Source organism: Gymnoscopelus microlampas (assembly GCF_963454915.1).
Source record: "Gymnoscopelus microlampas genome assembly, chromosome: 11".
NCBI classification, from domain to species: Eukaryota; Metazoa; Chordata; class Actinopteri; order Myctophiformes; family Myctophidae; genus Gymnoscopelus; species Gymnoscopelus microlampas.
Window position 1 is genome coordinate 32899706 of NC_139948.1, and position 15593 is coordinate 32915298.

A 15593-nucleotide genomic window follows, 5' to 3' on the forward strand; every position below is an offset into this window, starting at 1 on the left:
AAAATGCCACTTTTGCTAACCACTTGAACCACAGCATCCATATTCTGGGGTGAACGTTTGCCAAAATGAGCCAATCTACAAGCTCACAACGCCTCGCAGTTGTGAGCTTGTAGATCGGCTATTTTTGGCAAAGCGATCTGGTAGAGAGTGAAAAAAAGACTGTATCCAGTATGTTCTTTACAGGTCCGTTTTACCAATTATAGAGGGTTTAAGTGATACCGGATATGCAGCTCGGCAAAGGTGAATTGATCCCAGTGTCCGATGGAGGACAATTTCACGATAAATTAAAATCTCTGCGATACGATTATTGTGAGCGTTTTTTAATCACGATAAACGATAATAACGACTATCGTCCCACCCCCACACTGCACTACATACATTATGTGGGTACATGCACACCGCATATGTGTAGGCAACATGTGCGCACACACGTTTCTGGGAGGCAGCAGGCTGTCTGTTCACCCACACACATGCCGGGAATCCAATAATGGGGGAAAGGGAGAATTTTCCTGGGTTTAAGTGGCGGTTGCCTAGCAAACTGGCACAGTGACATGCAGTGATATAGAATGCCACTCTCCAGTGTGTCTCACCTACACATACTTCAAACACCACCAATGGGAATCCAAGGTCATTTCTGTTCAGCTTATGAAATAGACAATGCATCCTCATGCATAAAGGGTAAAGAAACCGGATATAACATCCTGAGAGACTGTTAAGCTACTTTTGTGTACATCACCATTATTCTAAGTGGTTGAGCAAATGAGCATTATAGTGTGAATTAGCATTACTTGAGGCTACTAATTAAAGGTAGGCTATAGTCTAAGCCAAGGTGCACCAGTATTTGGAGGTGTGCATGACCGCCCCCCCCCCCACACACACACACACACACACACACAAACACATATATATATAGGTGTGCCCTGGGATCTTTTGGCTATGCCAGGTGTACTTTGGCACCAAAAAGGTGCCAAGGCACCTTAGGCTCGACTCTAAGGCGCACCAGTATTTGGTGTGCATGACCCCCCTCCCCCGCACATGCCCGCGCACCCACCCACACACACACACACACACACACCCAGATATACACACACACACACACACACACACACACACACACACACACACACACACTTTTGGCATATCAATACTGCATGGCCTAGTGCCAATTTGCCAAAGTTTTCTACAGAGGAGTGTAATAGCTAGCCTAGAGGTAAACCATTGGGAGGACCTTTAGCCCATTTCACCGGCTTTGATGTGCAATGGGCAGAAGCAGCAGCTGGCAACATACTAGAACAGAATGATCAGGCAGACAGCAGCAGCTTCACTGACATTACATTGTTATAACTCTATCAGACATGTCTGGACACTTGGATCCTTGTAACAATATTGCTCCTTGTAAGGGCGTGTGTCATCCATGAGAAGCACCTAAAAACCAACTTCTTGTGAATGAAAGTAAGTCAATTAAAGAGTAAACATTTAATTGCTATATAGGTGTAACACTCAAAGTGTTGCGTTGCAAAGCTTTTATTATTATTTTGCATGCATGTTATCATCACCCCCTTGGTCTGTCACCTTGATCACTCAAGAAGAGAATGCCTATATCAACCAACCTTCATAATGCCGCAAGGTGTGTTTATTCCTCCATGACTTCGATCAGCAGAATTATCACGGCTCCTACCGCCAATCCTGGGGCTGCCGTGGTCCTTATATCGTCCATTGGTATAAACTCCTTCGGCCCCATAGACCGGGTGCCCGGCACCAAGGGCAGCGGTCGAAACGTCCAAGTACGCCCGGGTGCCAGTCGCCGGCACCACGGTGGCATCGTTGTTTAAAATCGCGATGTTTGTCGCGCCCTGAGCTGGAGGGGCGCCGATGGCAGTATCTATAAACCGTCCCGACACAGCCTCAGAAGCATGTACCCCTGCCATGATCCACCCAGCAGTGTTACAGTACAACCGGCAATGCCACAATGTAATTGCCCATTGTCTCAAAGCAGAGGACTCGTTTAAGTCTGCGGACGTTTAGGGGTCGCTTTCACGGGCTCATCATCACCAGCACATCATCAGGGCGCATGTATGAGGACCTGAGGCTCGGCGAGGTTGAAAATGTGCAGCTGATCAAACTCTTCCAGTCCGCTCGATCGTGAAATGAGCAGATGGCGTCCCCGGATCCAGATTAGCTTTCCGCGCACGTCCAGACGAACCCTTAAGACGAAATACTGTCTTTCAGTGCCTTATGATAAAAAGCACCAATGTCTCTTCTGTTGGTAGCTCACACTTTCGTCTCTCTTGAGCTCCCTACAGCATGTAGCGCCCATGTTATGAACTGCGTCCAGTTCTGGTGACTCTCCACGGAACGCGTTGCTTGGACGGCTGGACCACTCGCTGCTTGTGAATGCATTGCGAGCGCTTCTCCCCCACGTGCATCCGCGGGATAAATTCAAGACCGTGCGCGCGCAAGATTTCACAATTATTTGCCGGTGCACACGCGCGCTCACGCACGCACACAATAGCACACGAGTCACGACGCTGCTGCCACTGACACGACACGCACGCAACAGAGTTGAAGAAGTCAATTAGACTCAGTCACTGTGTGCAGATTTAAAACAGCTCCATTGCATGCTGTCCATTCAGCTCAAGGACACAGTTCAATTTAACTTGATATGAACCCTAGTTATGTTGACAGGCGCAGGGAGCTCTATTATTGTTTGTATATATAGGCTATCATATGTTTGATGACATGATTGATTGATTGACTGATGTACTTTATTTAGTAAGACATGAGAACAGTACATGACAGTACATAACAGTACATGGAAGTACAAATTCGCAATACAAGGTCTACTAAACTGGATAGCTCATTAAGCACTTAGCTTGTTTAAGATGAGATCCCCATGCACACAAATCATGATGACATATAAGAGACAGACAGATATACACACTACTATACAGAATGTCATACAATCAGTTTACAGGTTACTGGTATGAAGGGTGAAAAATATGTACAAAAGAAGAAAGAGAGAGGGGGGGAGGGGGTAGGTTAGGTTAGGACATGGGGTAGGTTAGGACTTGGACAGGGGCCATTTTTGAATTGCAGCCTCCTGAAGGTGTATCTTTAGGGCAGTTTTGAAAGTGAGTAGGGATTGACCTCATTCGTCTATGGAAGGTCACACATGTCTGTTTAGGGGGAGTTTATGGAGCATAGGGAGGATGAGAGAGTGGTGACAGCTGAAGATGCGCACTTGTCGTGGGAAATGTCCCTGTCCCTCCCCATAGTCCAATTAGGGATGTACCCACGATATTGGCAGGCACAGGGCTCATTATCCTTGAGATATGAGAGGTGTTTTGATGCTTATCGTGTTCATTCATCCATTGTAAGCATCACTTAATTTCTTAATTTTCTATGCTCTATATGGCCTATTCAAGCCCATGCCAGGTTGTGTATCAGCTTGTGGAGGAGGTTGAGATTTATTGCCCTTTCTCTCCCTCTAAATAAAGGGGGATTTGATGATTTATCAAGGACACAAGATTTTGTTCACCAATACTTGTTGCACCTCCCCTTTATACACCCAATATTTAGGTTGGCAATTAATGTCATCTAACAAATAGAAAGATGTCACAATACCAAGAACTGACGGAGCCAAATGCAGACACAGACACAGAATAGAAGTTCAAGGGTGTTTAACACAAACCGAGAATGAGCGGGGCAAGGTGGCAGACAGAGCCGAGCAACTGGCAGGCAAGTGGGCAGGTGAGTGAGATCTGAGGCAGAGGAGAATGAATACAAGCAAAAATCCAACAGGCAAAAACCTCCAAGAATAGCATAAGAGCTACACATGACAAGGGAACACTGAAGTTCATAAAGAACAAACACTAGAGAGAGACCATAATACTGAAGCGTCTACTACCACAGCAGGTTGTTCAATGATCCGAGGATGATTGGAGTGAAGTGCTGGGTTTAAAAATACTTGGAGACTGTCTGAGGAACTGATGGCAGGCAGGCGTGTTGACTGGCGAGAATTAGGAGACTGGGAACAGGTGAGCCAAGATGGTTAATTGCAGCCAAACCTACGCCCACACATACGCCCCCACACAGAGCACAGACACTGACAACACATACAAAGAAAACACACAGCACTGCCTGGGACAACAGAACCATTTAAAATTAGTAACATTCATTCATTCTCGCACACACGCACACGCACACACACACACACACACACACACACACACACACACAATACTACTTCACTTACAGACATAGACCTCCTCCTAGAAGGGTAGGGTATCTCTGAGTCAGAAAAGTAATGCAGGCTACTGTAGGATAGCCTCGGAAACCCATGGCTTTTTTTTTGTTAACTGTAGGATGACTCCCTCAACTCAGCCCATACGTCAAGCCAACTCACACCATCAGGCAAATAGTTCCAAGTTCACGACGAGTCATGAGCAATAACCAGAGATAATATAGCCCCATTTATAATCCCACTGAGGGTGCAAATCAAATTACAGTCCATTTGTATGAGAGGAGTCATTTGAAGCAGGGAGCGTGAGCTTGGAGTGTCTGCTCATAGTGTTCAAATAAAGCCAGACCAAGCCGAGCTCGCTCTTCTGCCTAATTTATACTCCATCAAACTGGTTCTCAACGCCGGGTTTATTGGTTCCCACTAGAACCATATAATGATGCTTTATACTTTACTGTATGGAAGAGTCAGAAAATTCCCCTACGGGTCCATTTGGTTCCATTTGTACACTCTCAAATGTATATAGATGGTAAGGGTCCATTCGGATCCCCGGATCCAACGTTAAGAAACTGTGCTTCAGCTTACAACGCTGTCCCGTCCCAAAAATAGCAGATCTACAAGCTCATGTTGTATACAAGTATACATCAGGCAGCATGAGACTTGATTTCATATGAATGTATGTCTTTTGCACCCGCAAGTTTAGCAAACCATGCCCCCATCGTGACAATGTCAACGTGAGAGAGTACAAAAAAACAGATTTTGACTGCGTAGGATGAATGTCGGAGGTATGAATAATATTCATAATATGTGGATGTGATACGTGACGGAATGTGAATGGAATGCAAGCTATGACAGGGTGTCTAAGAGAATGAGGAGAGAGATAGCATACCCCTCCTCCTCTCTCTCTCTCTCTCTCTCTCTCTATCCCTCAGCCTCGCAGGGTCATGCATTATGCATTCTCAGAAATTATTTAGCAAAAGTCATGCCTCCCTCCTCGGCCCGGCCGCCTCTCGCTCCAATGTGGAAAAATGCCTGTGATGAGCAGACACTCCACACACTCAAACAAACACCAGCTCCACGTGGACGGAGGCCAGGGGGGGCTTCTTCTCACGTACTGGTTCACAAGATGTAACCACACACACACAGTGGGTCTCTCATCAAGCCTGCCCACAAATATGCAGCATGCACGCTCTGTAAAACAGATCTTTGCTCAGGGAAGATATCCGGCGTTTTGGATAAATGCGCTATGTAAATGCACTATATATCAGTGGTTCTCAAACCTTTTCATGTCAAGGACCCCCAAATTGACACTTATTAGCCCGCGGACCCCCATTTGAAAAGATAAGCCAGGGACCCCCATAAGAGAAGATTTTTACGGCTCTCTAGCAGTGATTCTCAACCATTTTAACTTCAAAGGACCCTCACTTTGACATCCATTAGGCTACGGACCCCCATTTAACGGAATTTATATCTCTGGGACCCCAATTCATATTGTAAAATCTATGTTAATTTAACTCTGAGAGTGTCCAAATGGAACCAAATGGACCCGTTAGGGTCCATTTGGTTCCATTTGGACACTCTCAGAGTTACAGACCCATAAGGGTCCATTTGGTTCCTATCCATCATTTAGCTGGGGACCCCCTGGAACCCCCTCAAGGACCCCTGGGAGTCCCCGGACCCCACTTTGAGAACCAATGCTATATATATATATACCATTTTAAATACAGCCTGCAAGAGCAGAAAGGAATCAGGAGAAAGTAACAGTTAAGGAAAAATACATAGAGAGGGGGAGACAGAGAGAGAAAGACAGACAGTGAGAGAGACAGAGAGATAGAGAGATAGAGTGACAGAGAGAGAGGCATAGAGGGACAGAGAGAGACAAAGAACATTCTCAGCACTCCAAAAACACTGGAAAAGCAGTGCCGCTCTCTCACTGTAAATAACACATTGAGGTTGGTAGTAGTTTCCTGTGGCAGGATGTGAGCCTGTGCCGTGCTACTATAGGCCTACTGTAGGTCTCTCTGTCTCTCTCTCTCTCTCTCTCCTGCTGCACGGATGTCAGGTACAGTCCATAGGCATCTCTACACAGCAGCCCCACACCTGCTACAATGGATGATTTAGCTCTGAGAGTAACAAATGGATTTACATTACCACTGAGGATTGTACTGTGTATTGATGAGGCCTGGTTATTGATCAAGTCAAGGTGAATGAAGGAGAGAGAATTTCAAAAACCCCAAGCACCAGAGGATACACGCTCAGAACTAGAAGAGAGGGTTAGCAGGTAAAATGCTCAGAGGTTATTACCATTATGCCCCTTTTCTTGTAGAAATCCATTACAATACAATGTGTTCAATCCTTCGCCATTTGTTCACATCACACCCAGGATCAGTTATTATAGAGTCAAGTTTTATTTAAAAGATGTATTTGTTCTGTGCTTAAAGGTGGAGCGAGTGATGCTTCTTTGTTCAAAATAAGAGTTAACTAGCTCCATATTCCCATATAGCATAATTATTGTGTTTGTTCAATAACACGAGTCTCCCTGTCTCTCCAGCTCTTAAACAGAAAATAACATTTCAGGTTGGGTTATTTTATCCGGAGAGAGAACTCATAGGCTACATGATAGGATAAACAACTGAAACTTAAAGTGATGAAAAAAATCACACCCAGTGTGAAGTGGGCGGTGTCTTGCTAGCTAATCACAATACTAGTGTCACATCAAAGTGGTTTTAGATTAATTTCATCATGTGTCTCACTAGCCAATCACAGCATGTAGAATTGGAGCACTATGTCACTGTTGTTATTTAACAGTGGTCATCACAGTGATGGAAGTGATTCACTTAAAAAAGCCAATCACAGTCCTGAATAGAGTCATGGTGGCCAATCACGGTGCAGGGTTAGGGGGGTACACTGGTGGCCAATCACAGCGCAGGGTTGGGGGGGTGCAATTTGGATCGATGTCCAAACCTAACATATAGGGGCGGTTGCACCGCCCAAAAATAAATGAGCATTAAAAAAATGGACAGCAGAATAAGTACAACACAAGCTAATCAATTATCTTTGTGGGGTTCTCTCTCCTGATTGGATGAATTTGGTATGCCACATGAACATTTATTTTCTGTTTACTAAAGAGCTTGAGAGACGGAGACCCCTCTTACTGAACACTCTATACTGGCAATGATCGTAATATACACAGAGCTTTAACTTCTTAACAAAAACCTTTTTGTTTTAACCAACAACAAAAATAACTTACAGCATCTTTAATCAATGTAACAGTCACTGACTGCAAGGGCAGACTGTGTCACATTGTCCCCCATTTAAATAGAGCATGTCCCCATGGTTGCACCTTCAGAACCTCTGGCACTGAACAGAGACGTGTGAGTGTGTTGAAAGCTTCATGGTGGATGAAAAACTGATTTCAATGGGAATGTCTTTTGAGGAAGTTTGAATCCGGTCACACCAGGGGACGTGAGGGTGTGCCTTCCCATGCTCTGTCACCGCACTTCCTGTGGCTGCTCGCATGACAAAACCCTCCGAGGGGAGTATTCACACAACGCCCTTCAAAGGGCTTTCTGCGACATTCATTGGCATTGTATTGGGGATTGGTATGGTTCGCTCCGTCTTTGTTATTGCCTTTTACACAGTAAAATCCACAGTGTCCATTTAACTCAGTGTACAATCCAATCTGGGATTTGCAAATGGATAAATTAACACTGAGGATTTTGTACCTCCCTGTGACAGTATTTGAGTGGAAAGGCTAACCACTTGGATGATGCAGATTAATTAGATGTTAATTAGGCTAAAGGCAATGCCACAACTTAATTAAGACAATAAAAACAGCATGGCATGGAGAATGAGCTGACGGCGGAGCCTGCCAAAGCCAAAAGCATGCTGGGAGACAACAAGCTTAATGACAACCAAAATAGGGACTTAAAGACGCACTGAAGTGACATTTTCGGGCATTTTATTTTGAAGGTTCAGCCCGAAACGTCGGCTCAACGACTCTAAACCAATCAGAAGGTCCCATCCCTTCAGGCTATGGGACGTTGGATCTCAATCACTTCAGCCGTGTTGGCACACGGCTAGTGTTTGTTTACAAGTGAGAGAGAGACGGCCAGTGAAGCACGTTTGCTACTACCTGGCTTATTTCGAACCTATAATGTTTTCAGATACATATTTTAGTGTGCAGATGAAGTTTAAAATGAGTAATACACTCATCTTCAATGAGATTCAAAACGGAGTATCTCTGTAATTAAAATCAGCTGTGTTTGAAGAACGTGCAGCTATGGGAATCAAACAGGTGCATGTAATCAAGATTCATTTATATTCGTGAAGGCTGTATTATGTCATCACGCAGCACGTTTTCGTTTACAGGAAGTAATTAAGATTGGCTTTTTAGGGACTTTAGATGTGAAAATTCACAAAAATTGTTTTTTTCTCATTTTTTTGGCATCTATTGTTAGGTATGCCCATATGATGACCACGGATATGCTCTAAAAGTGTGAAAAACATATTTTTCATTTCACTACACCTTTAAAAGCCCATAATTGCATAATGGTACACCTGTACCAGAATCAAGGTTTACAGGTGTAAAACAGTGGGTGAAATTCGTTTTTGTGCAAGCACCATCCTGAGGTAAGACATAAGAGGTTGCGGTAAGTACCTGAGGTAAGACATAAAGGTGCCGTGCGTGAGCATAACAGCAGATATAAACTGTACATGATATGCTATGGACGTTAGTTAAGGTGCGAGAAAAAACAATAGACAGTTGTAAGTGTCAGTGCGTGTCGACCGCATAGTCCCCATAAGGTAACTGTCTCCCTGGTATAATCCACAGGTAGGCCCAAGAAGAAAAGTAAGTCTAAGACCAGCCTGACGACAGGCGGTGATCATGCCTTGCCCTTATACTGCGCGGTATAGGCCTCTTTGCCCGGCCACATCGTTGTAGGGGGTTGAACAGTTTGTGGTTGGGGTGGTGCTTGTCCTTGATGATGCGCTGGGCTTTGACTACACACCGCTTCTTGTACAGCTCGTGGAGCTCGGGGAGCTCGCCTCCCATTATGCGCTTTGCCAATTGCACCGCTCGCTTTATGTTTTTCCTTTCTCGGGCAGTACAGTTTCTGTATCAGGGCGTTACGCAGACTGATAGAAAGCCTTCAACTGAGCTGTTGTACTGCCTGAGGTCAGATCCTGTGTCCTCCCCCGAACTTCTTCAGGCGACGAAGCCAGTACAGTCACTGCTGAGCCTTTTTCCTCACGTGTGTGGTGTGTGTCTCCCATTTGAGCTCCTCCTCTCTCCTTTCCACTGCAGCTCCATCGATGAGGATCTCCTTCGTCTTTTTTTTTTTAAAGATATTTTTGGGGCTTTTTATGCCTTTATCTGACAAGACGGTATGCTGACAGGAAATGGGGAGAGAGATGGGGAGGTGACACACAGCAAAGGTCGTCGGGATCGGGAGTCAAACCTGCGACACGCTGTCAAGCTGGATTGCCAGCGTATGTGGTATGCGCCTGGACCGCTAGGCCAGCGGCGCCCCTCCTAGGTCTTTTTGATGTTAAGCGTTAAGAGTTGCTCTCATCTCTATAGGTAGACTCGTCATTGTTGACAATCCGACCTATCACTGTCGTGTGATCCGCATAATTGATGATGGTGTTGGGGTCATGTGTGGCTGTGCGGTCATACGTGTACAGGAAGTAGAAACACCTGATTCGGATGCTATCAATGCATTGAATGGGACATTATCACGTTGAATCAGACCATTGAAAGGGGCGAAGTAGGTGACATACTGACTGACCTATACCCGCGATTTATCAGAGCATTCATTGGGTGTAATCAGGGCTCAGCACGCATCCCTGGGGTGCTCCAGTGTTGAGGGTCAGGGGGTCAGATGTGCTGCCAATTTTCACCACCTGATGTTGGTTTGACAGGAAGTCTAGCATCCAGTCTCACATGCTCTAGGTCTCTGAGCTCTGTGTTAAGCTTTGCTGGGACAATGATGTTGAATGCTGAGCTGTAGTCCACAGACAGCAATATTGTCACCCATAGTTTACACAGCGATTTATGGGAGTCTTATAAATGATTGTTTCAGCAAACCAGCAAACAGCAGTGGCAGATTGTGAGACCTGTGTACACAGGTAGTTTGTAAACACTGAAATAATGTACAACAGAGCTGTATTTTTAAATAAATATAGACACTTAAAAAATGCTAAATGTTCATTTACACATCAAAGCTGTGTAAGATTACTTGTAGACACATTGACTATTCATATAATCATTTATTTGCATCGCATCCCCAGGCTGTCTTGCTCCATAGCTATAGACAACTGAATTTCCCTGGACTTTGGTGACATCTAGTGGTGACATAATGAACTGGGGAGATGAAGCCCAGGAAAACAACAACAGAACACAGTAGTTCATTGACTGGAGTCCCCCAGCCCCAGGGGACAGAGGGCCTATACTAATGCCCCCTCCTTTTCCCCTCAATCCTTTCACCGAAAATAGCTGATCTACAAGCTCACAACGTGTAGCAAATCATTGTGAGCTTGTAGATGGCTATTTCCACTGAATGTTCGCCCCTGAATAGGGATGCAACAGGGTTCATGTGGTTAAACCCTGCTCAATGAAATATACAATACCTTTGTCATATGATAATATATGACATATAGGTTTACATATATCTCGTATACCGTGTATACACACACACACACACACACACACACACACACACACACACACACACACACACACACACACACACACAGTATAACAGAATGCTGGCTATGATTTGTTTATCACATACAATCCTGATTCAGTTCAATACTTGCGACTCTGATGTGAATCTGTTCAGTCAGTCACTCTGCAGAATCTGAGGACCAATGCAGCTGGCCTGGTCACACTGCATCCAAACGCTCCCTCTGCAGACTGTTGCTCACTGGGACAGTGGGACAGGCTCGCCATCACACTCAGCTTGGTTTGAAACCAGACTTCAACCTGGTTCACAAAAAAACAATCTGCACATAGCAATGCAGAATGGATAGAATCAGTTATAATACTATTTTTTTGTTATTTCTCTTCCATATGGTAGGCCTACCATGACCTTTCTTTTATCAATGAAATCAGTTGCTCATTTTAAACCCATTACTCATGGATATGAATACTGTTCAGTTCACACTGTGTGTGATCTGAACAGTGTGAACTGAACACACTGTGCTCCATTTAACAGCTTCACCTTTTTGAAACATGAATACATCAATTAAAGGATTGTTTTTATATTTTTAAGCTTAAATGATGAACTGTATAAAATCACTTTTAAGCAACATCAAATGAAATGAATTATTATTTTAACTATCAAATGAATACATGAAATGCAGATTGTTCCCTTTTAGCAGCATGACATGAATGCGGTTCTACTGTTCCTGGTTCTACGGCTGAACACAGTAATCATAAGCAAAACCTCTCTTTGACAAACACAAATGTAACATGTCAACTTTTCACAACAACATCACATTACTCCAATTGTTTTTTGAATGGTATCTGCCACCTTGTGTTTGTGTTGTTCTCTGACAAAATCCACTTATTGTAATCAATAAGATTGGCTTCCATGTGGGCAAACACAAACAATCAAACTTACTGGAGTTCTCAACATCAACAATAACACGGTAAAACTCCACAGGAATTGGGCTCTCACAAGCAGCACTTGTGTACTGCTCACAGAAGTACTTTTCTGCAACTCTGCTTAAGAATTGACCAGAAATGTAGCTTAATTCTTTACATTTCAAAAACGAGCAGGAGCTCTCTCTCCCTGTCAGTTTTACTCTAGGAATGATAAGTGAAGAATGAGTGGAGTGACAACGCAGAGGTGCCCTCTACTGGTCAACATGTGAATTGGCGTTGAATTACTATATCTAAGTTGGCTTTTTGTGTTTTATTAACACACACACACACACACACACACACACACACACACACACACACACACACACACACACACACACACACACACACACACACACACACACACACACACACACACACACACACACACACACAAAGTACATTTATCAAATCTATGACTGCACTACTTAAGTTTTTGTCAGCCACTTTAAGTTCACCTTAACTAAATGGTAATGATTATGAACAAATATTGTAGGGGTTTGGAAACTTTCTAATGAGCATTTTATTACTGTTGACTGTTTTTTTGCAGTCAGATGTTATTTCTGTGGAACACTGTAAGCACATTTTAAGGTTTGCTGTAAGCTCCTGTGGAAGTGTACATAGTTGTATTAGCAATGCTGACTAATTAAACATTTATTTTACATTCAAAGCTTTGTCTGTGTTCTTATGGTTGTCTGAGGTTGGCAGGTATGCCTTTAGTGACAGCAACATGAATTTAGTGACACCATAAAATGACAGAATATTATGAATTAGTGACACCATATTCCATATGGGTTACAATAAGGATACAATATTAATTGTACTCAAAGAGAAAAGGGCATGTACAGTTTGGCAGCTTCCTCCCTTGTTTTCCACAGTCTCTTAGCCCAATCAGAGCATAAAATGTATGGACTGCATTCTAGATGCACGTTATATTGTTCTCTATTTATGGACAGTAGTGAATTATTGTCCACAAAAGTGTCAATGAGGTTTAGGTAAAAAGAGGCATCATCTCGGTTCCTTTAATTTTTTCCGGTAACAAAACCTTTTACGTACAAAGTGTTTGTAGTTATCTTATTTTTCTTTTATCTTTTCCGTTCACCTTTCTGTGTACGTAGCTGTTCAGTAGCTGCCTTGTTTCCTAGTACCGATGCTCTGGTACCGTTTGCTCTGGGACCCCTTATCCTCTGGGCCTTCACCCTTCACCCTACTCCGGGGGTCCCCAAATGGTTTTGGAGGGTCCCCAGGTGATTAGCTTAATGTGCAACATTGTTTTGTCTCTCAGCAGTAAAAAAAACAAGACAATTTAATGACTTTGACCTTTTTAACACCAAATTGGCCAAATTGTCAAATAATACATAAGAAAGTGGCAAACATTGTGAAAATAGCCGATCTACAAGCTCACAACGCCTCACATTACGAGGCGTTGTGAGGTTGTAGTTAGGCTATTTTCACAATATTTATCTGTGGAACGATAAGTCAAACTAAATGTAGTGCCTCAACTCCAGGGTGGGGGGACCCCAATTCAAATATCATTATTTTGGGGGGTCACCGCCTGAAAAGTTTGGGAACCCTTGCTACTCCACTGGGTGTAGACAGAAGTCCTGCTGGCACCTCAATCCTGCACTGTTTTTACCAGAGCTTTGCAGTCGTGGGACCAGCATCTTCCATAGCGATACAGCTACTGTATGTTCAACTCCTTATATTATTGACATTAGGATAGAGGTTGTTATCCTGACACCATGATGTCTGGGTTGTGACTTCCTCTTTGTAGGTCGTGTCATTGTTGTCTCTAATCAGATCGATGACAGTGGTGTCATTATGCAAAATGTATGATGGAGTTTGAGCTGTGTGTGGCTACACAATTCATGAGTGAACAGGGAATACAGGGGCGGGCCTCCTCTAGAGAAGTACAAAAAGGGATCTCTCTGTTTCTCTCTGTGTTTGTATGCATGTGTGTACAGTATGTGGGTGTTTGTTTATCCAAAATAATATAATAATAACAGTCAGTCAAAGGAAAGTGTTCCAGTGTGGCAGACCAGTCTGGTGACAGGCGGAGTCCTGACAGAACACCCTCCCCAGATCAAGGGCAATGGATAATAATTTGTTTATTCATTTGCAGAGACAAGGAGAAAATAGCATTTGCTCAACACTTAAATTTACATCCATCCATTTGTACACTCTTGGGGTTAAATGAACACTGATGATTCTAATGTGTAAAAGGCAATAACAAAGACAGAGTGAGGTTCTAATAATCCCCAAAATAACTTGTGTTTACGGATTAAAGACTGAACTTCGTCTCAAGTGGTTTAAATTTAAACTCTCAAATAAATATGTCAGCCTGTCTAACTTTGTGTTTATAAATGATGTGCAGTCTGCACTACTTGAAATGCAGTGTACTTAGACACACATTTAGCCTGTTAGGCTACCTGATCAAGGCAGTGAACATTCATGAAGACTTCCAAGCAGTTGGTCACAAAGCCCTATCTGTTATCTGTAATATGGATTGGATGACCGACCCCCACAATTGATTTCTCAAGGGGATCTGAAAGGGGTCTATAGGACTGGGAGACTAGGCTTAGGCTATGGCAAAGAATTAGTAGGCCACCTACCGTAGATGTAACAGGATGGACACGAACCAGACACACACAAAGTAGAAATGAGGCTATGGCAAATAATTAGTAGGCTACCTATACTGTAGATGTAACAGGATGGACACACAAAGTAGAAAGGACTTCAGTTTATTTCATAAGCATTATGCATTAACGCAGGCCTGTGTCAATGCCAATGGTATGTTAACCCAGAGAAGTTGGCTCAGTCAGTTACAGTTCCATTCATACAAATGACCACACTAGGTAAATGCCTAGTAGATACATAATTATAATTCACACCTTACTGTAAATATTGAGCAGAATTAGCACTGCACACACACATCCAGTATCATAGATTAAGCCTTAGGCTCTTTGCTCATATCTGTAGTCCCAGGTTTTTCACGTGTCCTGTTCCGGTTCATTTTCCCATAGCTTCATTTGATTGGCTCAGCAGCAGATTTAAAAAGGAAACACATGACATCTTCATGTATCTCTGGGTCAAATCTGCTGAGCCAGTCAAACAAAGCTTGGGAAAATGAACCAACAGGAAATGGCTAGGCCACCTTCTGGAAATCCACGACTACATTTATGCACAGAGCCTATTCATCTCAGCAGGACAGGGCACTCTGCACTGGCAAGCCTTACAAAGCACACGTGATTAAGAACAGCACATTTCAAATTGATTGAAATAAGCAGCCTATTGCTCCCTCCCCTCTATTCAAGAATCGCCTGAAAACACTAATCTAGTTATTAAATATAGTTATTTAATAATATAAAATAATGTAGCGCAAGGGAGAGCAGTATGTCTCCATAAGCGACCTTACACGTAGCCTATAAATAGGGTAGCAATACTATTTACAAAATGTTTATGCGAAAGAGCTTGAACATACCATACAAATGTGTGCTACACAAACGATTTGCTACCCTTGTTTCGCTTCAAGTGATAACCTATCAGGATGAAATGAATGGGTGGCCATTTTCTCATACGACATCCAGTTCTTCCAATAGGCCTACACCATAGATCTGTTGGCATTTCAGCTAACCCATTTGAGTGGCAAAATAAATAAACATCATCTATTGAGATAACAAAATGTTAATAAAGAGACACCGA

At 43.3% G+C, this 15593-nt stretch overlaps 1 protein-coding gene across 1 annotated transcript in view; it reads right to left on the reverse strand.

Annotated features, from left to right (window-relative positions):
• Window positions 1-2383, reverse strand: part of LOC311056262 (inactive phospholipase C-like protein 2) — a 104335-nt gene extending 101952 nt beyond the window's left edge. Inside the window, exon 1 of the mRNA XM_084072747.1 lies at window positions 1611-2383. Within this exon, the coding sequence (XP_083928873.1) occupies window positions 1611-1928 (318 nt within the window). The 5' untranslated portion in view covers window positions 1929-2383. The remainder of the gene's footprint in view (window positions 1-1610) is intronic.
• Between the last annotated feature and the right edge of the window lie 13210 nt (window positions 2384-15593).